The sequence below is a fragment of the Symphalangus syndactylus genome, chromosome 18, assembly GCF_028878055.3.
Source record: "Symphalangus syndactylus isolate Jambi chromosome 18, NHGRI_mSymSyn1-v2.1_pri, whole genome shotgun sequence".
Taxonomy (NCBI): Eukaryota; Metazoa; Chordata; class Mammalia; order Primates; family Hylobatidae; genus Symphalangus; species Symphalangus syndactylus.
In genome coordinates, this window is record NC_072440.2 from 13888176 (window position 1) to 13911282 (window position 23107).

The 23107-nt window shown below is 41.9% G+C and overlaps 1 protein-coding gene and 1 long non-coding RNA gene across 4 annotated transcripts in view; one reads left to right on the top strand and one right to left on the bottom strand.

Annotated features, from left to right (window-relative positions):
• Positions 1 to 2788: 2788 nt before the first annotated feature.
• The window catches only part of ATXN10 (ataxin 10), a 189465-nt gene continuing 169146 nt past the window's right edge, over positions 2789 to 23107 (bottom strand). For 2 of the 3 annotated variants that reach the window (XM_055253883.2, XM_055253884.2), the window contains 2 exons: positions 16454 to 16641; positions 15649 to 15969 (listed from right to left, as the gene is read on the bottom strand). In XM_055253883.2, coding sequence (XP_055109858.1) covers positions 15967 to 15969; positions 16454 to 16641 — 191 coding nt within the window. In that variant the 3' untranslated portion in view covers positions 15649 to 15966. Of the gene's footprint in view, positions 2971 to 15648; positions 15970 to 16453; positions 16642 to 23107 lie in introns of those variants that run through there. The other variant, XR_010117008.1, reaches the window with a different exon arrangement.
• Positions 17899 to 19609, top strand: LOC129468390 (uncharacterized). The gene is made up of 2 exons (XR_008652638.2): positions 17899 to 18269; positions 19299 to 19609. It is a non-coding gene; the product is annotated as an uncharacterized lncRNA (long non-coding RNA).

The window sequence follows — 23107 nt, forward strand, 5'->3', positions numbered from 1 at the left end:
ACTGAGGAAAAGGAAATAACCAGACTTTTTGTGGACCCTGCTGGACAGTGGCTCTGAACTGACCCTGATTCCAGGAGACCCAAAATGTCACCATGGTCCACTAGTCAGAGTCAGGGCTTATGGAGGTCAGGTGATCAATGGAATTTTAGGTCAGGTCCATCTCACAGTGGGCCCAGCAGGTCCCTGAACCCATCCTGTGGTTATCTTCCCAATTCCAGATGCAAAATTGGAATAGTTTGACCCAGCAGCTGGCAGAATCCCCATACTGGTTTCCTGACCTGTGGAATGAGGGCTGTTACAGTGGAAAAGGCCAACTGGAGGCCACTAGAACTGCCTTTACCTGGGAAAATAGTAAACTGAAAGGAATACTGCATTCCTGGAGGGACTGCTGAGATGAGTGCCACCACTGAAGGATCCGAAGGAGGCAGGGGTGGTGACTCCCACCAAACCCTCATTCATTCAACTCACGTATTTGCCTGTGCAGAGACTAGATGGATCTTAGAAAATGACAGTGGATTATCATAAACTCAAGGCGGTGACTCCAATTGCAGCTGCTTTACCAGAAAGGGTTTCACTGCTTGAGCAAATTAACACATCTCCTTCAGGCAGCTACTGATCTGCCAAGTGTTCTTGTCTGATATCTATTAGTAAAGACCATAGGGAGCGGTGTGCTTTCACTTGGCAAGGTCAATGATACACTCTCACAGCCCTACCTCAGGGACACAGCAACCCTCCCATCTACATCATAATTTAGTTCACAAGGATCCTGGTTGCCTTTCCCTTCCACCAGGTATCAGACGAACCCACACTGATGAATGATGCTGACTGAACCTAGTGAGCAGGAAGTAGCAAAGCAGTAGACCTACTAGTCAGACATTTGTGTGTCAGGGGGTGGGAAGGAAATCCAACTAAAATTCAGGGGCCTTCTACCTCAATGAAATTTCTAGTGGTCCAGTTGTGTGGGGGCATGTCAAGATAGCACTTCTAAAGTGAAGGATAAATTGTTAAATCAGATCCCTCCTATAACCAAAAAGGAGGCACAATGCCTAGTGGACCTCTTTGGATTTTGGAGACAACATAGTCCTCATCTGGGGGTATTAGCCCTTTTACCAAGTAACCAAAAAAGCTGCTGGCTCTGAGCGGGGCCCAGAGCAGGAGGAGGCTCTCCAGCAGGCTCTCTGCCACTCAGGCCATAAGACCCAGCAGATCCAGTGGTGCTGAGGTGTCAGTGGCAGACAGGGACGCTGCATGGAGCCTGTGGCAGGCCCCATAGGTAAATCACAGCACAGGCTCTTGGGATTTGGGAGCAGGGCTCCACCACCTTCCACAGATGCCTGCTCTCCTTTCGAGAAACAGCCCTTGGCCTACTGCTGGGCCTTAGCACAGATAGAACACTTAACCAGAGGCCATCAAGTCACCATGTGACCTGAGCTGCCCATCATGACCTGGGTGTTATCTGACCCACCAAGCCACAAAGTTGGGCATGCACAGCAGCGCTCCATCATCAACCGAAAGTGGCATATATGTGAATGGGTCTGAGCGGACCCTGAAGGCACAAATTACACGAAGAAGTGGCCCAAATGCCCATGGTCCCCACTCCTGCTACCTTGCCCTCTCTCTCCCAGAGAGAGAAGTGTTGAAGCCTGCGTGACGGCTTCAGAGAGTTCCCTGTGATCAGCTGTCAGAAGAGAGGACTTGGGCCTGGTTCTCAGATGGTTCTGCATGATTCACAGGCACCACCTGAAATGGGACAGCTGTAGTGTGACAGCCCCTTTCTGGGACACCCCTGAAGGAGACTGGTGAAGGGAAATCTTCCCAGTGGGCAGAACTTCAAGCAATGCATCTGGTTGTGCACTGTGCCTGGAAGGAGAGATGACCAGATGTGTGATTATCTACCAATTCATGAGCTGTGGCCAAAGGTCTGGCTGGGTGGCCAGGGACTTGGAAGGAGCATGACTGAAAAGTTGGTGACAAGGAAGTCTTAGGACTCATTTTCCATGAGAATGTGCACCAAAAGATGACCTCAGCAAAGCAGGATTTTAAAAAATCTGGTGGAGAGAATAGCCCACTGTGGGAATGCCAGGCAGCCTGTTTTCCCAGCCACTCCTGTCACTGTCCAATGGGCTCATGAACAAAGTGGCCATGGTGGCAGTGATGGAGGCTATGCATGGGCTCAGCAACATGGAATTCCACCCACCAAGGCTGCCTGACTACCACAGAGCGTCCAGTTGGCCAGAAGCAGAGACCAACATTGAGGCCAATATGGCACCATTCCCCAGGATGATTGGCCAGCTACCTGGTAGCAGGCAGATGACAAGGACTGCTCCCATCACAGAAGGAACAGCGTTTTGTCTTTACTGAAACAGACGCTCTGGGTACAATTGCCTTCCCTACATGCAATGCAGTAGCAGAAGGCAGTTATAAATACCAGCTACAACCATATGACTAATCTAATGATGAATATGTTTGTGGGTGTAAATCTATAAAGCATAGCAAGTATCTTCATTTTCTTTCCTAGATTATTCCTTTACCATGCAACATGAGGTGTACTGACTTTACAGTATAGTAAGTATTGTTAATTTTACATCACAGTATTTAAGTTATAGGATATCAAGGAGAGGAATAAACACTTCAGGACTCCATTTCCTCTTCGGGTGAAGGGGTTACTGCCTTTTCACTTGTACTCGGGATGCGTGTATCATTTAGGCAGAATTATGACTTTGTTATTGTCTTCATTTGGAGAAGTATGGTTTATGGAGACAGGTATGGGTGCCAAGTTGACAAAGGGTGAACTTGTGATGGTTAATTTTATGTGTCAACGTGACTGGGCCATAGGATGCCCAGATATCTGGTTACACATTATTTCTGGGTGTGTCGATGAGGGTGTTTCCAGAACAGTTTGGCATCTGGACGGAATAATGCAGACAGTCCTCCCCAGGGTGGGTTGGCTTCATCCCATATGCTGACGGCCTGAAAAGAACAAGGCAGAGGAACGTTAAATGCTGTCTCTGCCTGCTGCTTGAACTGAAACATTGGTCTTCTGCCCATGGACTGGGACTTATACCACTGGCTCTCCTGGTTCTCTGCCTTTGGACGCAAATTGGAATTTACACCACTGCTTTCCTGGTCCTCAGTTTGCAGACAGTAGATTGTGGGACTTTGGTCTACATGGTTTGTGAGCCAGTTCCTTATTTTACATATATTCCTATTGACTTCTCTGGAGAAATCACTCTCTTAATGGTGTTTCTTGTAATTTTTTTATGAAGTCCATTTTAGGGGCTTTTCTAACATACTTTAAAAATTTTCTTGTAAATTTGTTTGAGTTCATTGCAGATTCTGGATATTAGTCCTTTGTCAGATGAGTAGGTTGCAAAAATTTTCTCCCATTCTGTAGGTTGCCTGTTCACTCTGATGGTAGTTTCTTTTGCTGTGCAGAAGCTCTTTAGTTTAATTAGATCCCATTTGTTAATTTTGGCTTTTGTTGCCATTGCTTTTGGTGTTTTAGACATGAAGTCCTTGCCCATGCCTATGTCCTGAATGGTATTGCCTAGGTTTTCTTCTAGGGTTTTTATGGTTTTAGGTATAACATGTAAGTCTTTAATCCATCTTGAATTAATTTTTGTATAAGGTGTAACGAAGGGATCCAGTTTCAGCTTTCTACATATGGCTAGCCAGTTTTCCCAGCACCATTTATTAAATAGGGAATCCTTCCCCCATTGCTTGTTTTTGTCAGGTTTGTCAAAGATCAGATAGTTGTAGATATGCGGCATTATTTCTGAGGGCTCTGTTCTGTTCCATTGGTCTATATCTCTGTTTTGGTACCAGTACCATGCTGTTTTGGTTAATGAACTCAAACAAATTTACAAGAAAAAAAACAAACAACCCCATCAAAAAGTGGGCAAAGGATATGAGCAGACACTTCTCAAAAGAAGACATTTATGGAGCCAAAAAACACATGAAAAAATGTTCACCATCACTGGCCATCAGAGAAATGCAAATCAAAACCACAATGAGATACCATCTCACACCAGTTAGAATGGCAATCATTAAAAGTCAGGAAACAACAGGTGCTGGAGGGGATGTGGAGAAATAGGAACACTTTTACACTGTTGGTGGGACTGTAAACTAGTTCAACCATTGTGGAAGTCAATGTGGCGATTCCTCAGGGATCTAGAACTAGAAATACCATTTGACCCAGCCATCCCATTACTGAGTATATACCCAAAGGATTATAAATCATGCTGCTATAAAGACACATGCACATGTATGTTTATAGCAGCACTATTCACAATAGCAAAGACTTGGAACCAACCCAAATGTCCAACAACGATAGACTGGATTAAGAAAATGTGGCACATATACACCATGGAATACTATGCAGCCATAAAAATGATGAGTTCATGTCCTTTGTAGGGACATGGATGAATCTGGAAACCATCATTCTCAGCAAACTATCACAAGGACAAAAAACCAAACACCGCATGTTCTCACTCATAGGTGGGAATTGAACAATGAGAACACATGGACACAGAAAGGGGAACATCACACACCAGGGACTGTTGTGGGGTGTGGGGAAGGGGGAGTGATAGCATTAGGAGATATACCTAATGCTAAATGACGAGTTAATGGGTGTAGCACACCAACATGGCACATGTATACATATGTAACAAACCTGCACATTGTGCACATGTACGCTAAAACTTAAAGTATAATGATAATAAAAAAAATTTTACCCTATATACTCATGAGACTCTATTTCCTTTAAGTTTTAGCATCTTGCTGAATGTCATTTAGCATTTTGTCAGATCTACAATCCATCTAGGAATTGATATTCTTATATGGTATAAGGGAAGGGTCACTTATCCTTGCTCCAAGCCCCCAATATTCAGTGGTCCCAGTGTGATTTGTTGAAACGACCACCTTCCCCTTTGCCCGCCACCCCATGCGCTGCAGTGCTACCTTTTAAAACATATTGTGCCCATATATGTGTCTGTTTCTGGACACTATTCTGTGATCTACTTATCTACCTGGGTGCTAGTACAATATTCTTTTAACTAAGCTTGCTTTTAATAGTTTTGATATTTACTAGAGCAACTTCTCCACTTGGTTCTTCATTCAGAATATCTTGGCTATTCTTGGTTTTGTTGTTATTGCATTTTGTTATACACTTTAGAATTTATTAAAAAAATTTATTTCCTAACTCTCTGTTGCTAGTATGTAGAAATTCAATGAACTTTTGTATATTAAACTTGTATCCAGCAACCTTGCTGTATTCATTTATTCATTCTAACAACTTATGCAGACTTTTTTTTGCATTAGCTATATAAACAATCCTACTGTTTTAGTTCTTTTCCCATGATTACCCCTCCACCTCCCTTTTTCCCCCTGCATTTCATTGGCTATTTCACCTTTCCAACATAAGGATAAATGTAAGCAGTGAATTGTGATTGACTTTTGCCTTGTTCTTAATAGCAAAAAGAAAATCTTCAACATTTCTTCAACCAGTCCAACGTTTGCTGTAGGGGTTTTTGCAGGTATTCTTCAGAATAAGAAAGTTCTCTTCTACCCCAAATTTGCTAAGTTTATTTTTACTATCACAATTGAATGTTGAATTTTATTATACTTTTTTCCCTGTACTAGTTGATAATGATTTTGTTTTATTAATATGGTGGTTTTCTAATTTGACTTTAACATTTTTTTTTTAATTTTTAAATTTATTTTTTAAAGACATGATCTCGCTATTTTGCCCAGGCTGGTCTTTTACTCCTGGGCTCAAGTGATCCTCCCACCATAGCCTCCGGAGTAGCTGATACTATAGGCACGTACCACTGTGCCCAGCTACTGACTTTTAAAAAATGTTGTACCAATCTTACATCCCTAAAATATATAGTTTGTTAATATCATGTTTAGGGTCTTTGGATTTATGTTAATGCATGAGGTTGACTTTTCCATGCTTTCAAAGTTACTGGGTTCAGGGTTCAATATGTCTACTAAGGCTGACCCTAACTGCATTGTTCAAATATTTAATATCCTTAGATATTATTTTTGTCTGCTTATTCTAGCACTTACTAAGAGAAATTTATTAAAAATTTCCACTGTGATTGTGGATTTCTCTACTTTTCCTCTTGTCAGTTTTTGCTGAATATACTTTAAGGCTATGCTCCATACTGATATAATCACCCTTATCTTGCTCTCTATTCTTTTCTGAAACTACATCTTCCCTGACACTTTTTTTTTTTTCCTGTCTCAAGTATACCCGTTAGCATTTCTATTAGTGAAAGTCTGCTGGCAATGATTCACTAGAGTTTATCTAAAATATCTTTATTCCCTTTTCATTTTTCATTTTTTTTTCTTTTTGCAAGAGGGCAGGGCAGGAATATAGAATTCTAGGTTGGCAATTATTTACTTTCAACCCTTCAAAGATAGCATTCTATTTCCTTCTGGCTTACATATTTCTGTTGGTAAGTCAGCTGTCAGTCTAATATTTACTCCTCTGAAGGTAACCTGTGTTATTTCTTGTGTAAGTTAACTACTGCTGTATAACAAATTATCCCAAAACTCAAGGGCCTACAATAAGAACATCTGTCAGTTCCTGTGAAGCAAGAATACAGATGCAGCTTAGCTGGTTTCTCCAGCTCTGGGTCTTGCATAAGGATGTGGTCATCTGAAGGGCTGGCTGGGCAGGGTCTGGCCTCCTGGACCATTCAGGTGGCTGTTCCTCATAAGATGGTGGCTGGAGGCCTTCCTCAATTCCTTGCCACGTGAGCATCTCACAACATGGTAGCTCACTTCATCAGAGTGAGCAAGTGAGAGGGCAAGAGTGCCAATAAGATGGAAGTTCCAGTTTTTAAAAATCTAATCATGCAAGTGACATCCATTACTCTTACCATATTCTATTAGAGGCAATTTAGTAGGTTCAGCCCATGCTCAAGAGGAGAGGATCACAGAAGGCATGAGGTAAAATCATAGGAGTCATCTCAGAAGTTGCTGTCCCCATTTTTCAAGCTGCTTTAGAGATTAAATATTTGTCACTGATTTTCAGTGGTTTTGCAATGTGTTGTTTTCTTTTATTTATTCTTCTTGGGGTTCACTGGGATTCTTGAATCTGTGGCTTGATGTCTGTCTCAGTTTTGGAAGATTCTTAGCTAGCATCTCTCCAAAATTGCTTCTGCCCCATTGTGATGTGTGAAACAAATCTTTGTGGCGCATGCCTTATCCTCCATTACAAAGGACATTAGGTATATTTGCTGTGTTTCAAACACACTGGCAAGCAAGGTTCCTACCATTTATTAGTTTGCCAGGGCTGCCATACAAAGTACCACACACTGAGCAGCTTAAACAACAGAAATTTATTCTCTCTTCTGAGGCCTCACTCCCTGGCTTATAGATTATTGTTGTCTCCCTGTGTCGTCGTCTCATGGTCTTCCCTCTGTATCTGTGTCCAAACTTCCTCTTTTTATAAAAGAACAGCAGTTATACTGGATTAGGGTCCACCCTAATGACTTTATTTTAACTTAGTTCTTTAAAAACCTTGGCTCCAAATATGGTCACATTCTGAGGTTAGGACTTCATTATATGAATTTTGGGGGGACACAATTCAGCCCATAACAACCACCAAAATGTCCTTTTGCTTGTAAACATGTTTCCCTTCAAATGCACTACAGAATGTCTCTAGAAGAGGTGAAAATCATGTTACTACTCAAACACCTGCCAAAATCGTAAATGTGTGCCCTGTTGCGATAAGCATATGTTGTTTGTGAGAGGTTGTGTGTGTTGAGATAAAACATAGTTATTCTACCCAAAGACATAAATCCCTGCTATACTCATAAGCTGCAAATAACTCCCTTAACCCATGATGTAACGGAGGAGGTTAGTGTGGGCATAACCAGTCAGAACAATGCAATTGTGCGCTTATAGGATAAGAAGCACACTAAGTGCCCAGATACCCAGTCAAAGCCCAGCCTGTCAGAGCACGTGGAGGATCGAGCGAGCGCTGACCACCTGAGTCTCTTTAGAATGCACCGAGCTGGCTGAGAGAGCACTGCATGCCAACCACATATTGACTCCAGCCCCTTATGCAGACTGGGATGAGAAGTCTCTAAGTGGTGGTCACTAGACATGCTGGCTGGGGCAAGAAACCTGCAAGTGAGACTAAGGCAAAAAGAGAGAGAGAAAAAGACTGACCAACCTCGGGAAATGGTGACCCTCTCTTCTGCTTGCTCACGATTACTGCTTGGCTTATTGAAGGAACTAAAAGAATCACCTCTCTGGGCTAAGTGATGCTCATGTGAATTTTCTCTCAATACTCTGCTTTCTTGGTAACATTCAAACCCCAAGGTTTGGTGGTGACTTTTGGGTATTATTACTAAAAACTAAAGCACCCATTTTTTCCTCTCTTCTTAGACCCTAAATAGGGATATCAGAACCTTTCACTGTATCCTATATGTCTTTTACTCTATCATCTATATTTTTCATCATTTGGTGTCTTAGTGATCCCTTCTGGATGTTTTCAACTGAGCTATTTTCCTTCCATTTGCTATTTATCTTTTTTGTGGCTAAACTCATCCACTGATTTCTTAATTTTGGTTATATTTTTCTAGTTCAAGAATTTTCATTTGATCCCCCTGTCACAATGTGTCCCTTCTTTTGCTGACATTTCCAATATTGTCCTTTGTCTCTTTAAACATACTGAATAAAGTTATTTGAAATTCCTGCCTGAAGACTCCACTATCAGGAGCCCCTCTACGTTTGTTTCTATTCGTTATCGTTTCTTTTGACTTTCATATCGTGTTGTCTTGTCACCTCCTATTTTTGAGACAACGTGTATGAAAAATTATACAAATAATGTAAGACCAAGGGTAGAGCCGTTTTCCTGAGATTTCTGTTGCTAGACGCCTGGGTGAGCAGTACTCTAGGATGTAGTGCATCACTGACATCACACGTCATAGCACACAAGGGGAACTTTAGTTCAGTTTCTGGGGTGGAAATGGTTGGAAATCGAATGTGGTCTCTAGGAAGAACTACTTCCGGTTCACTGCGACTCTTCTGACTCAGCCCACTGGGTCCCCACCTGTAGCAATGGAGGTTCACCAGGACAGCATCGCACCGCCTTGGCTCCCAGGACTCTCATAAGCACTCCTTGGCCCCTTAGCCACTCTGCCTCCTCCTCTGAAGTAAAAATACTCTCAGAGGAAATAGCAACCCAAATACACTTGTCTTCCTGGGCCTCTTTTCACTCCCAGACCCTGGCCCTATAAATTCCTTGCTGTGTCTTGCTAGCTCCCAGGTACCTTTAAACAGTAGCTGAAACTATTCTGACCTGTGTTTCAGCTGCCTTCAGAGGGGTTTGGTCAGAACTACCTAGTCAATCACCACCAGATTTGGAAGTGCCTTTTCTTTTCTAATATGATTACTTTTCTGAGACAAATCTTCTTTAACCCCTTATCTTCCTTCCTTGACCTCCCACAGTATGCTGTGGATAAGAAATCAGAAAAACCCAGAAGATATGGCTTTATGCCCTGAGATGTTCACTGTAGCATTTCTAATGATAAGAAGCAGAAAATAAAATGTCTAACAAGAAGGGAATGGTAGCCGGGTGCAGTGGCTCACGCCTGTAGACCCAAGTACTCAGGAGGCTGAAGTGGGAGGATCAATTGAGCCCAGGAGTTCAAGGCTGCAGGGAACCGTGGTTGTGGCATTAAATTTCAGCCTGTGTGATAGAGCAAGACCCCCTCCCCACCAATACATAAATATATAAAAAACAGAAGGGAATGCTCAAGTCTATTATGGTACATTTTTGTGATAAAGCCATTAAAAATTTTTTGAGGGGTCTCTAACATATTGAGGAGCTTCATGCTCTAATGTCGAGAGCAAGTTTAGACTGTGGGCCACATGTTGACAGCAGGCCTCCTTCACTAGTCTTTCTACAACCTCACCCTAGATAATCTCATTGATTTCCATGGCTTCTTATCATCTATACATAAAACCAATGATTCCAAATATCTATTTCCAGTACTGATCTGTCTTCTGAGCCCTAGTTTACAGGTCCAATTACTTTTTAAAATCATCACCACTTGGATGTCTCAAAAGTATCTCAAACTTCATTTGCCCAAAATAGAATTCTGGATTCTCTTTGCCACAAATAAAACATACACAAGAACTAATCTTCACATTCAACTTTTCCACCACAGTGAATGGACAATCATCCACCCAGCTGTTCAACAGATCTCAGGAGCTACTCTTGTGGACTTCATGCACCCCACCCTCAGCTGGTCCTACAGATCCTCTCTCAGACACATAGTTCCAACACAAGTCTTTCTCTCCAATTCCATTGCCACCATGCTTGTCTAGATCACTGTCATCAACAGCCCCATACGCAATTTCTCTACTTTCATTCTTTCTCCTCTCCATTTTCCACACTGCAGCAAGAGTAGTCATTTAAAAGTGCAAGCAGACAGCAACATGGCACATGTATACATATGTAACTTACCTGCACATTGTGCACATGTACCCTAAAACTTAAAGTATAATAATAATAAAAAAATCCTATAATTAAAAGTGCAAGCAGAATCTTCGCACTCCTCTGCTAAAAATGGCTCAATAGCTTCAAGCAAAATTCAAATTCCTCCCATGGCCTTGAAGACCCTGCATGATCTGATTCCTGCTGACCCCTCTGACTTGGTCTCATGATGTTCTCCCATGGCCACCAGGCACTGGGCCCACTGGCCACCCTCCTGGTCCCTGAACAGGTGAAGCTTTTCCAATTTTTGGGCCTCTGCACTTGCTGCTCCCTCGTCTTCCAGAATACTTCTCTCTGATTCTTTGCACAGCTGGCACCTTTTCAATCTTCTGGCTTCTACTCAAAAAGAACACCCCAGTTACCATCAACTTGCCTATTTTCTTCATGGCACTTACTGCAATATGCAATGCTCTCGTTTTATGTATTTGTTCACTTATTAATAACTTTCTGTCACCCTCACCAGAAGATAATCTTTATGAGAGCAGAGGCCATGTCTGTCTTGTTCACTGTTGTATCCCCAGTGCGTGGTACAGTCCTCGAGGGGGAAACTTAGGCTCAGAGTGGTTAAGTAACTTGCTCAAGGCCACACAGCTGGCAAGTGAAGTTGAGACTCGAACTTGGGTTTTTCTAATTGCAAGCCTATGTTCTCCCCATAGCACTCTCCTTGCTCTACATCTGATATGGTTTGGATTTGTGCCCCTGCCCAATTTTCATGTCCAACTGTAATCCCCTATGTCCTGATGGGAGGTGACTAGATCATGTGGGTGGATTTCACCCTTGCTGTTCTCATGATAGTGAGTTCTCACGAGATCTGGTTAAAAGTGTGTAGCACTTCCCCACCACCCTCACTCTCTTCCTCCTGCTCCAGCCATGTAAGACGTGCCTGCTTCCCCTTCTGCCATGATCCTAAGTTTCCTGAGGCCTCCCCAGCCATACTTCCTGTATAGCCTGCAGAGCCATGAGCCAGTTAAACCTCTTTTCTTTATAAATTACCCAATCTCAGGGAGTTCTGTATAGCAATGCGAGAATGCACTAATACAACGTCCAAAACCATAGTCCAGGCATTTTTGCTACATTAATTTTCCATGATTCTGGGAAAAGAAGCTATCTATTTTTTTCTCATTCATTCTCTTCCAATTAACTATAGCAATTAATCACTAAGCATTAACTGCTGTGTATCCTTGGGCATAACTTCTCTGTGACTCAACTTCCTCATTCATATAATGGGATTAATACCAGGACTAAGCACTTCACACACAACCACTTGCTTGTGCTGTCATGTGCTCTGATCAGGCAGGTGGTATTATGAGCCGCATTTTCAGTGGGGCTGACAGTGAGAAAATGGAGACACCCAGAGCTTATGGAACCTGCCCATGGGTAAGCAGGAGAAAGAGCAGGGACTGGAACCCAGGAATTCTAGCTTCAGAGCTGATATTCTTGGCCAATACACTTTACAAAGTGGTGAAAAAATTAAATCCGTATGATAAAAATTGCCTAAGCCCTTGCTTCAATGATGTGAAATAAGCATAGAAATTTGTGGGTAAATGAATAATGTATATGACATTGTTTAAACAAAAAGAAACATTTAATATAATGTTTCTAATTTAAGCAAGAATAAATAATTATGGAAAACTATGAAAATTAATTTCCACTGACAGGAATGTCTCTGGTTGAGATAAGGAAAGTCTGATGGATGAGTTAATACCATAACCACTATGTTTACAGCAAAAGCTTAAAAATTCATGTATATTGTGGATGGTCAATCAAATTCATATTGTAAAATATCACATAATATTTGACCTCAAAATATAAATAAATATATAAAGTGTGTAGGAAAGAAGAAAACAGATATTGTGTCATACAGACACAAGAAAAAAATCTGAATTTTGAAAACAAGGTTTTTAATTGATTTTATGTGGACAAGCCAATATGGCTGAAGCGATCAGAACCTTGGACAGCACCAAGAGGGCGTTTTATTGTTGTTGTTTTGGTTCCCTCCCATCCCACAGGCTTGGTTTTATATTAAATCTTAAAAGTCAAGATTCTTCCTCAACTTTTCTGCATTTAAAAATTCTGCCTCAATTCTACTGCTTCACATGTGAAGCACTTATCTGTAGAACTCACTGATGATGAAAGATTTTTTAAAAAGTTTTCTTTCTGCAAAGACTGTCATTTTTGTTCTAACATCTTTGTTTATTCATTCAAGGATAGAAATTAAAGGACAGTAAAAAAATCATTTTAAGACCAGGCGCAGTGGCTCATGCCTGTAATCCCAGCATTTTGGGAGGCCGAGGAGGGCGGATCATGAGGTTAGGAGTTTGAGACCAGCCTGGCAAACATGGTGAAACCCTGTCTCTACTAAAAATACAAAAATTATAATCCCAGCTACTCAGGGGGCTGAGGCAGGAGAACTGCTTGAACCTGGGAAGCAGAGGTTGCAGTGAACTGAGATCGTGCCACTGCACTCCAGCTTGGGTGACAGAGCAAGACTCTGTCTCGAAAAAAAAAATCATTTAAATAACACTTAAATGTCATGTATTATCAGGGCAGCACATGAATGACTTCAAAAGAGAATGGATGTAAGATGCACAATAAAAAAAATTTTGATTTAAAGACGTATTAATTGGTAGCCCAAATCATCTCAATCATTTTTTCTATATCCTATTTTGCAAATGACATGTTTTAGCAGTTTCCAAAGCCCTATGCTTAGATTGTGAAGTTAGTGAACAACAACAAAAAAATGCATCTCAATGTTAGCTCCTAAAAACAAAAACAAAAACAGAACCACAAAATCAGGACGTTGTATTAGTGCGTTCTCGTATTGCTATACAGAACTCCCTGAGACTGGATAATTTATACAGAAAAGAGGTTTAACTGGCTCATGGCTCCGCGGGCTCTACAGGAAGGATGGCTGGGGAGGCCTCAGGAAACGTAGGATCATGGCAGAGGAGGAAGCAGGCATGTCTTACATGGCTGGGGCAGGAGGACAATGAACAAATATTAACAAACCCTAACAGTTTAGTAAGTTGGCCCTTGACATCTGTGGAGTATTGGTTTCAGGACCCCCCTTGGATGCCAAAATCTATGTATGGATGCTCAAGTCTCTGACATGAACCTTCACAGTATTTGCATAGAAACTACCCGCATTCTCCCACATACTTTAAATCATCTCCAGATTACTTGTAACACCTACTAAAATGTAAATGCTATGGAAATAGTTGTTACCTTGTATTTCAAAATTTGTATTTTTTTTGTTGTTGTACTACTATCTTATTTTTCCTGAGTATTTTCAATCCCTAGTTGGTTCAATCTGTGGATACAGAACCTGTGGCTACAGAGAGCAGACTGTTTTAAGATTGCAAAAATAAGTATTTTTGAAATCTTCACATCCATTGTTAAAGTATTAAAAAATAATCACTCTGCAAATACTTGGACTCAGTATCAAGCTGAGAAGCCTTCCCCTCTATCTTTTAAAGTGAATCCAGCTAAAAGCTTTGTCAGCTTGCTCTTGAAAGCAATAATATGGTCACAAAACTTGCTGTGACCATTCTGTCTCTTTACAAATTTTGTAAGGCTGGCCTGCTTTTTTCTTCCTTCTAAATGACTGATTGAGGTGCTGATTAATCCTCTATAGCATGTAAAACAAGGTTCTCAGGAGCTCCGAGTCCACGGTAGAGGACAGGGAAGCTGTTGTGCTCAAGAATTAATCCATCCGAGGGAATCAAAGGCAGCCACAATGCAGTCATCAGCATGTTTTCACTATGCAAGCCCCACACTTCCTACTTAGAAAACACATAACCATTACCCCATTCTGTATTCTCACAAGGCTCCCTTTTATTTATTTGTGTTTGTTATTATATAGCTCATACCGACAAGTTTGTGTGATTCCACTGGTGTGCACACATCCATTGAGACAGGAAAAAAAGAAGTGTCTATTGCAAACTTGTTAAAAGGGAAAAGGGACTCCCACTGTTTTCTCCCTTTGGCCAGGCTTCTATTTAGAGGACAGAGCTTTAACTCTTTATGTCCCAGGAGAGAATGACTCCTCTGTGTAATTTTAAATTCTGCAATGGCTTCTTTACTGATGGAAAGTCATAAATGAGAGAAAAAATGTTATTCATAAATTGCTGCAATCCTAGAAGCTGATGTGTCTTCAGAGTTACACAGAGTACATTAGATAGCACATGGGAAAACTTTTACTTCATTCTCAACATGCTTAAGCTATTTTTACAAATCAGTTAAAGTATGTCTACACAAAGCTTAGAAGCACTTTATTTGGGAGCAATCAGTATTTTTGTAAAAACTTTTGGACAGGTCTTTATTGTTTTTATTTTGGAAGGTTCAACATGAATTGTGCAAAATCTCTGGATATATTAGTTTAGCGATATGGCTGTTGAAGAAGATAATATGTTTTAAGCATTCACAACGTGATCTCCCCCTAGAGCTTTTGTTGATGATATGAATGATCTGGATTCAGTGAGTCATTTAATCCAGTCCTACCTCTCATACACCAGACAGATAGACAGACAGATGAACAGACAGACAGATAACTAGATGTCAAATAAACTCCTGCTCCCTAAAAGTACTTTTGCAATTCCAATGAAGACACGGCTAAAACTGAATGGCACCTTTATGAGACTGGTGCTTTTTAAATCAAAGAAGATAGAAATGAACCTTTAATCTATGGCACTGCACCAGAGCAGAACATAAGCTATTCCTTCCCCCATGACAGAGGCATGAAGCCGGGGAGGACACAGGCATTCACCTTGACACAGAATGGGTCCTGGGATGTCTACTTCTGGGACGAACTGGAACAAGAAGAGTTAAGTGCCCACATGTTCTCTCACCAACCTCGCTCCCTGCCACATTCCAAAGGGATAGGGCTCAGTGACAAGACAGCCCAGTACCTAAAATGAAGAGGGAGGGTTCTCGAATTAATTAACTGGAAATGAGTCTTGTCAATGTTTTGGAAAGGCAGAGGGGGTGAAAAGAGATTGCTAGAATTAATCACAGTGAGAAACTACTTCAACCGCCTGCCAGAGTTCAGAAAACCCAATGAGAAGAGGAATATAAAGAATGATGCTGACTTGCCATCTGAAGGGACAAACACAGTCAAGCAAACGTCCAAGTTTTGTCAAATAAGGGTTGTGCCCTCCAAGAGACTGGTTTATTATCTGCTGTCACAGTAAGTACAATATATTCTTCAAATGCACTTTCTATCCAGGGGGACAAAGGCAAACCACACAGTTACATTAATGCAAGGAAACAAGAGAATACTCAGTTACTTCACTTTTAGCTTATACACGTTAAACTCTACTACCTAAAAGATTTGTAAGTTCCCAAATTTGTACTTATAAATCTTCAAACACTTGCAATTTCACATAATGTAGAAGATGAAAAATCCATGAAACAGATTCCAAAAATTCAGGTATTTGGATGTAGTTCATTCACTAAGAAGAAAAAAGAAACAAAATTGCAGATATAACAAATCTATTCACAAGATTCATCAGACAAAGGGGAAAAAACCCAGAACTTTGGTCAGTAATGACAAATAACTTAGAGAAACCTAAAACAATTCATGCAATATTATTCAAGGAGTTTTGTTTTTTAAACTATAGTGAACATTAACTATCTTTTAAAGAAAATCTAATTCCTATGAGTAACTTACTTTTAGACCATGTATAAATTTTGATATGCCTTTCATATTTTTCACCCAGAATGAGTTTGAAATTTTATCTCTTTTAAGAAAATGGCAGCATAAAGCCAGAACAAAAAAACTGCAGCTATCTTTACGGCTTTCCTTGGTAAACCACTACAGAGGGCACAATTCTCCCATCCACATTCTTACAAAGAGCCTCCTGCTTGAAACAACGGGGAAGTGGAAACAGCTTTCTACAAACCAAAGGGAAAGACAGTTCCCTCGAGGGCACTTACTGGCTTAGGGGTGTCTCTAGTAGATTTCAGGATCAACTTGTCGCCTTTCTTTTCAACTTCAAAACCCACTTTTTTAAGTAGGGATGCATCTGCCAGCCCCTGTTCCTCCATCTTTGCAATCAAATCTTGGTTTTGGCTGTTGTCTTCGGTAAGGTTTCGGATGGCATATATCACCCACTGGGTCAGAACTGGAGCCAGAGTGAAGGAATGTGACAACATACTTTCCTGTTTGATAACTTCACATAAGAATTATCAGAAAAGGAGTAGAGGAGCACAGAAACACGGAACGCCCACTATCAATTAACAAGTTTTCTTGAGGATGCATTCTATGAATATGCATCTAAAGTGCAAACACATTAAAAAGAGGCAACGCATGCATATGCACATATACATCCAGCATGTGTGTGTGATGTCCAGCCACTGGCACCCAGAGATATTTACTCAGTATTTGTTGAATGAATGAACAAGGAAGCAAAGACTTAGAGCAGCTCAAACTGAAGTTTATGAACCCAAGAACACACACACAGGCAAACGTGTGTGCGTGCACACACACACATTCCTTTGTTGAATAATTATGTTACTGACTCACTAGGGAAAGAATAAGAGGAGCACTAAAGAATCAGTCACAAAGACGTCAGGTTAGAATCAGGAAAAACATCTTGTTTTAATGGGAGCCCAGTTAGAAACAAGAATTGTTTCCTAGGAGTCACCATGGAATTTCCCGCATTCAGTATTCTAAAGATGAAGCTGGAAGGCCTTTGAAGGATTTGCTGTGTTTAGTTTGAATACACAGGCTCCTGAAAGCATCGGGGCTCACTGTGCCCAAGTGTTCACCTGGCACGTTCCGCTTGGCAGGAGACCAGAGACAACCTACGAAAACTGGGATAGCATCGCCACATTACTGAGTAGGGCATTTGATTTAATCACCAAGAGCCGTGTAAACCTCATGCAAACATTAACCTATTATATGTAGTTCTATAAAGGACTGTACAAAAACTACTGCAGGGACCAGTCTTCAGTGGTTGGATCCAGGGTAATATATAAGAGACTGCCAAGAGAGGCTGTGTCCCCACTGGGCCTGGCACCCTGATCCAGGGGGAACAACAAAGAACCTAGGGTGGAACAAATACTTTTCCAAAGAAAGAGACCTCCCTGCCCATGAGCAGATAAAGGCATCAAGACAAACAAGTCCTGTCCCCTGATGATTATCAGATGCTTCCCACTCAGGCATTGCCAATGCCAGAACCAGGGAGTCAGTGTCCCCACAAGGTATCAAACCCTAGAGCTAAAGAGCCAAGTCTTCTGATCTTGCCCTGAACGCCCCTATGCAACGCTGTGGCCAGTTCTGAGACATTTCTAGCTCCCCCAACATGGCAAGAGAACACGGCGAAAACTTCAACACTCACAAAGCTGGTGCTCTTTCCTGTAGTATTTGGGAAAGAAAATGAGTCCAACAGTTTCTCTCTCTAGTTCAACAGCCTCAAAAGAAAACAGTAAAAATGACTGTCCAATTAAGTCAGACAACTGAAATGTACTAAACAGGCAGCTGTATGCTCAGGAAGTGTTTTGTATTTAAAAAGGTTGCTCCATCTTAGTCCCTCCAATACACACCGGGTGAGCTGGCCCAGCGTCCTCTTTGCTTCCCCACTCACAGCTTTTAAGCTCCTGGTCTGTTTCCCTGCTCCTCCGTGGCTGCGGTCGTGTGTTCCTGGGGCCTTGGGCCTCGACATGGAGCCTGGCACAAAGCAAAGGATCAACCAACATGTGCTGAGTGAATGACCTGCTGGTCTTTGGAGGTTTAGCATCAAAACCACTGGTGGGTATAAATGACTGACCTTTTCCAGATGGCAGAGAAAAGGACTGTCAGTGCCCAGCTAATGCTGGTTCTATAATCAGTCATCTGTCTATGGTGGGGAAAAAGTTCTTATTTTGTCATTTATCTGTCATTCTCTCATGACAAAGTCCAGGTCCTTTATATGGCTGCATTTCTTTTCTGGAGACAGAACCTATTCAAATATTCAAATGCAGAAAACCTAAATTTGAATATCCGCCTCTTTTCCACGATCACTGAACCCCCACTTTGTGCCAGTATAGAGAATAAAGATAATGAGCCTCGGTATCAAGCACTTCCAACATATTCGTCAATTTCTCAACAATGAATTATTTGAATTTCACACCCAGGATGTCACTGTCAATATACAAATTCATTTTCTCACTTTTTGTAGGAAAAGGAGGAGTCAGTGATTACAAGGAGAACTGACTCAAGGAGCATGAAATATGTGTATAAGACTGGGGAATTTTTGTTCATAACTCTTTAATGGTAAATGAAAGAAACATAACACTTCTTTCTGAAATGTCCTGGTTATTCACTTAAATATAATTAAAGTAGGAAAGCTGAAATCCCCAATAATGCATTCAGAGCTCCTGAGATCAGAGGGGTGGTTGGCTCAGAAACTGAAGAGTCTAGTGCCAGCACCGTCACTGCCAGCAGCAAACGCAGGATGTCTCTGGAGGAAAGGGACTATCAAAGTGCTCCACTCCAGGGCACGCGAGACCCCCCCAGACGGCCCCTACCCACCTCTCCTGCCAGGCACCCTCATCTCTCAACCTCTGGCAATGTTGCAACGCTGGCCTCCCCTCTGTCTCCGCACACACGAATCCCTGACCTGGGATGTGCTTCCCTCACTGCTGCTTCCTTTCTCATGGGGCACACTTAGCCTTCGAGACTCAGCAAGTATCACAGTCTCCCGGAAGCCTTCCCTGTGTTAGCTACCCCTCGTCACTTGCTTAGATTAGGTGCACCTGCTGTCTGTTTCCAGTGCATTCTCTCTCTCTTTTTTAACAGTTCTCATCACACCGCACTCTACTCATCTGCTGATGAGTCTGTGAGCTCCTTGAGGGCAGGATCCACATGACTTCGATATCCTAGCACCGAGTCTAGTTCCCAGCACAAAGTGGACGTTCAATACATATTTATTGAAATTGTGTCTTGAAAGCCTAGGCTCAAGTGATCCTCTTGCCTCAGCCTCCCGAATAGCTGGGACTACAGCCACTGTGTCTGGCCTTATTGAAACTATGTAAGCTATGACTGTTTGTTTATATTTCTGTATGCCCTAATGTACTGTGAACTCCTCGCAACAAGACCAATGGTACTCACTTCTCTGTGCTCTGTCCCTAGCGTGATGCTGGGAAATGTTTGCTAAATGAACAAATGTAAGCATGCTATCTCTCATTCACCACGTGGGTGGGGCCATGGCGGCACTGCAGCGACTCACAGGGTGTGTTTTTGCCTCCTGTTCTTGGTGTGGTTTCCCGACTCAGGGCTTTTTAGGGTTTGAGAGATTAGATGAAAGTAAACCGATATAAATGCAACCCAGGCAAGGAGGCTCAACTGCATAAATAAAAGGTCCATGACAACGAAACACCAGAATTCCCATGTGGATGGGATCAAAGAGTGGATTTTAATCATGTTCATCTTGGGGTTGGAGGGCAACATTTCTATCACGTTTTGTGAAAATACTGTTATCATGGTATTTTAATAGCAACCCACCCTTAAAGTGTTTGGTAGCTAATTTCTGTAGAATACAAACTTACACAATGCCTGCTTTATATATAAGGCAAGTGGAGCACAGAAAGAATGAGACTGAAGAAAAGCCCTCTTGGAGATGAAGGGCTGCCAGGTGTCTCCCTCAAACAGGGGCACTGGTTGCAGCTGGGGTGATGGGTCCTGCTCAGCCCCCTGCAGCCCCAGGATTCAGGCATACTACTTCAGGAACAAAATATGATAGTCAAGTATTTCACACGGAGCAGATTCTTGGAGTAGCCACTGACCTGACAACCTAACAGAAGAGGCACTGAAGCCCAAGGCAGAAAAGGCATTTTTGTCTTCTTCCAAAATTAGTATCCAAAGTGCAAAAACATGTAAGTCAAGGAAGTGTGAAAGGCTGAGAAGAAATAGGGCCACAAGTCCACTCTGGAGTCAACTCCCTTTCAGGGCCTTGAAAATCAGAAACCACAACCATGCCAATAATAGTAAACCTCCACACTTTTCATTTAAATATACATTTAATACTCTTACGTATTTTAAGTGAAATTCATCTTTCCTTCCAGTTTAAGGCGGACTTCACGAAGGTAGAACCCCTACGCATTCTTCTTAGGCAGATGTGAAGTTTGCTCCACTGCCCCCTCTAAATGAGCACCAACATTTTGGGGTTTGTGTTGTCTACCTGTAAATCAAATACTACACAAACCCCCTCTAATCTGTTCCTATTTCCAGTGAGAACATTTTAGCACTGCTGTCTTGGGTTCTAGACTTAATCAAAATCACAAAATCAATTTTTCATAGTTGTTTCTTTCAAGAAATTTTGAGTAGAAAATAAAAACATTGTAAAATATAGCCCTAGGAAGTGTGTCTGGTCCACAGCCCTGGGTCATGAATATGCATGCCACTCCTTGTTAGAGTGCAGCCTGTGCAGACCTAGACAGTCTGAAGTGTCACGAGAGAGATTAAAGCAAGTCTCAGTTAATATTCACATTGCCCTCTTGTTCCCTCTCTAAAGGGACAGAGAGGAAGAAAGAGTAGGGGAGAAAATTAAACATCTTCTAAAGTCTCTAATCCCACCAACATCTGAAGTGCTTTATTGTATGCTTAGCTTTAGAAAGAGAGCTTCTAACGTTTCCATAGCTACTACAAATAGAAGGCATGAGCCCGTTTGTTGCAAAACTGCCTTGAAAGAACCCTGCAATCAGCACTAGAGCGGGACTTGATAGTGCTGGCCAGCTCTTCAGCACGGGACTCTGGGGTCTTGACCCAGGCCACCAAGACCACAGCGTCAGTAAAGCACCTTGTACTGCTGAATGCCCGAGGCAGCACTGCACTGGGCCTCAGCTGGTTCAACACAGGGCCCAACACTAAACTGGGTGGCCTTGTCAGCAAGGTGATAAGATATTAGCAGGGGAGAAGAACATAGGCTGGGAAACAGCATGATACAGAAAAACAATCCACGGTAAGGGTATTAATGACCAGCAGATTGATGTGCCAAGCTCACTTTTAAAGTACAGTCAGGTAAGCTGAAATGTTAAAACTGGAATTGTCTGATGAGACAGATTCCATCAAGCTAAACTATTCTTCCAGCTATCAAAATCAGTGCTACTTAAAGTCCTGTACATCATTAAATGTAGATTCCAGGGCGACAGGAACTCTGTTCTGGTCACTGCTCTGTCGGTGCTTAGAAGACTGCTAAGAACAGGGGTCAGCAAATGATGGCCTGTGCTTGTTATGACAGTAAACTAAAAACAGTTTTAATGTATTTAGATGATTGGAAAAAAAAATCTAAAGAATACTGATTTCTGACACATGAAAATTATTTGAAGTTCAAATGTCAGTATCCGTAAACAAGGTTCTACGGCACACAGCCATGCCCATCACTTGCCTGTGTTGGCAGCTGCTGTCAACACAGCCAAGACATAGCACGGCCTACAGAGCCAAAATATTTACTCTGTGGCCCTTCACAGAAAAGGTGTGCCAACTTCCGGCCTAGAACATGGGAAGCCCTAATGAATATCTGTTGAATTAATAAATAAATAGGCCGGGCACAGTGGCTCACGCCAGTAATCCCAACACTTTGGGAGGCTGAGGCAGGCGGATCACGAGGTCAGGAGTTTGAGACCAGCCTGGCCAACATGGTGAAACCTCATCTCTACTAAAAATACAAAAAAATCAGCTAGGCGTGCTGGTAAGCCGCCTGCAGTCCCAGCTACTCAGGAGACTGAGGCAGGAGAAATCGCTTAAACCCGGGAGGCAGAGGTTGCAGTGAGCCGAGATTGCGCCACTGTACTCCAGCCTGGGCAACAGAGCAAGACTCTGTCTCAAAAATAAGAAAATAAATAAACCAACCTTAAAAAGTACTGGCACTGAAAAAATATGCATTACGTAAATTAAAATGATTTAAATGTGTTAAAAGACTTTTCATGATGTTCTGATATATATGGACTTTATTTATAATATCTGTATAACAGATGCATATATTATATGTAATATCTGTATTTAGTTTTTGCATCCGATATATATTTTAAAACTCTTTTCAGATAACAAACCCATGAAGGCAAGGGATTTGTGTGCTGCAGGGCTTTCCAAAGTACACTGTGGAGCAGGGAGGGGCGCACAATTAGAACCTCTCCCAGAGCTGGCCTGCACATAGCATGGTCAGCACGGGCAAGCCTACTCCACCCAGGCTTTTACAAACCTGTGTAATTATCTGCCCTGTTAGAAAAAGGTTTTCCTAGATGAAGATGCTTCACAAATCCCTTGTCACATCTAAACAAATATCTTCTCGGACCATGGTAAAATGTAGAGATTTTAGAATGCAAAATAGTAGTTCAGTTTAAAAATTGTTCTCAAAATGCGTTATATTTCTACAAACCAAAATACTTTAAAATATGCCAATTTCTGTCAGCCAAAGAAGAAAACACGCCAAGAGTGTGGCCCTGAAAAGGCAACCTCCTCACCCCATCTCACCCCACTGCATCCCCAGGGGGAGTCCTCATTGACCTTGGCCCTGTTCTCTAAGAACTTTCTTACTGAGAGGAAAAAAGACACTTCCCAAAGTGCTGCCCAGGGAGCCCGGGCTTCCTGGAGTTTCATGGGACTTGTGC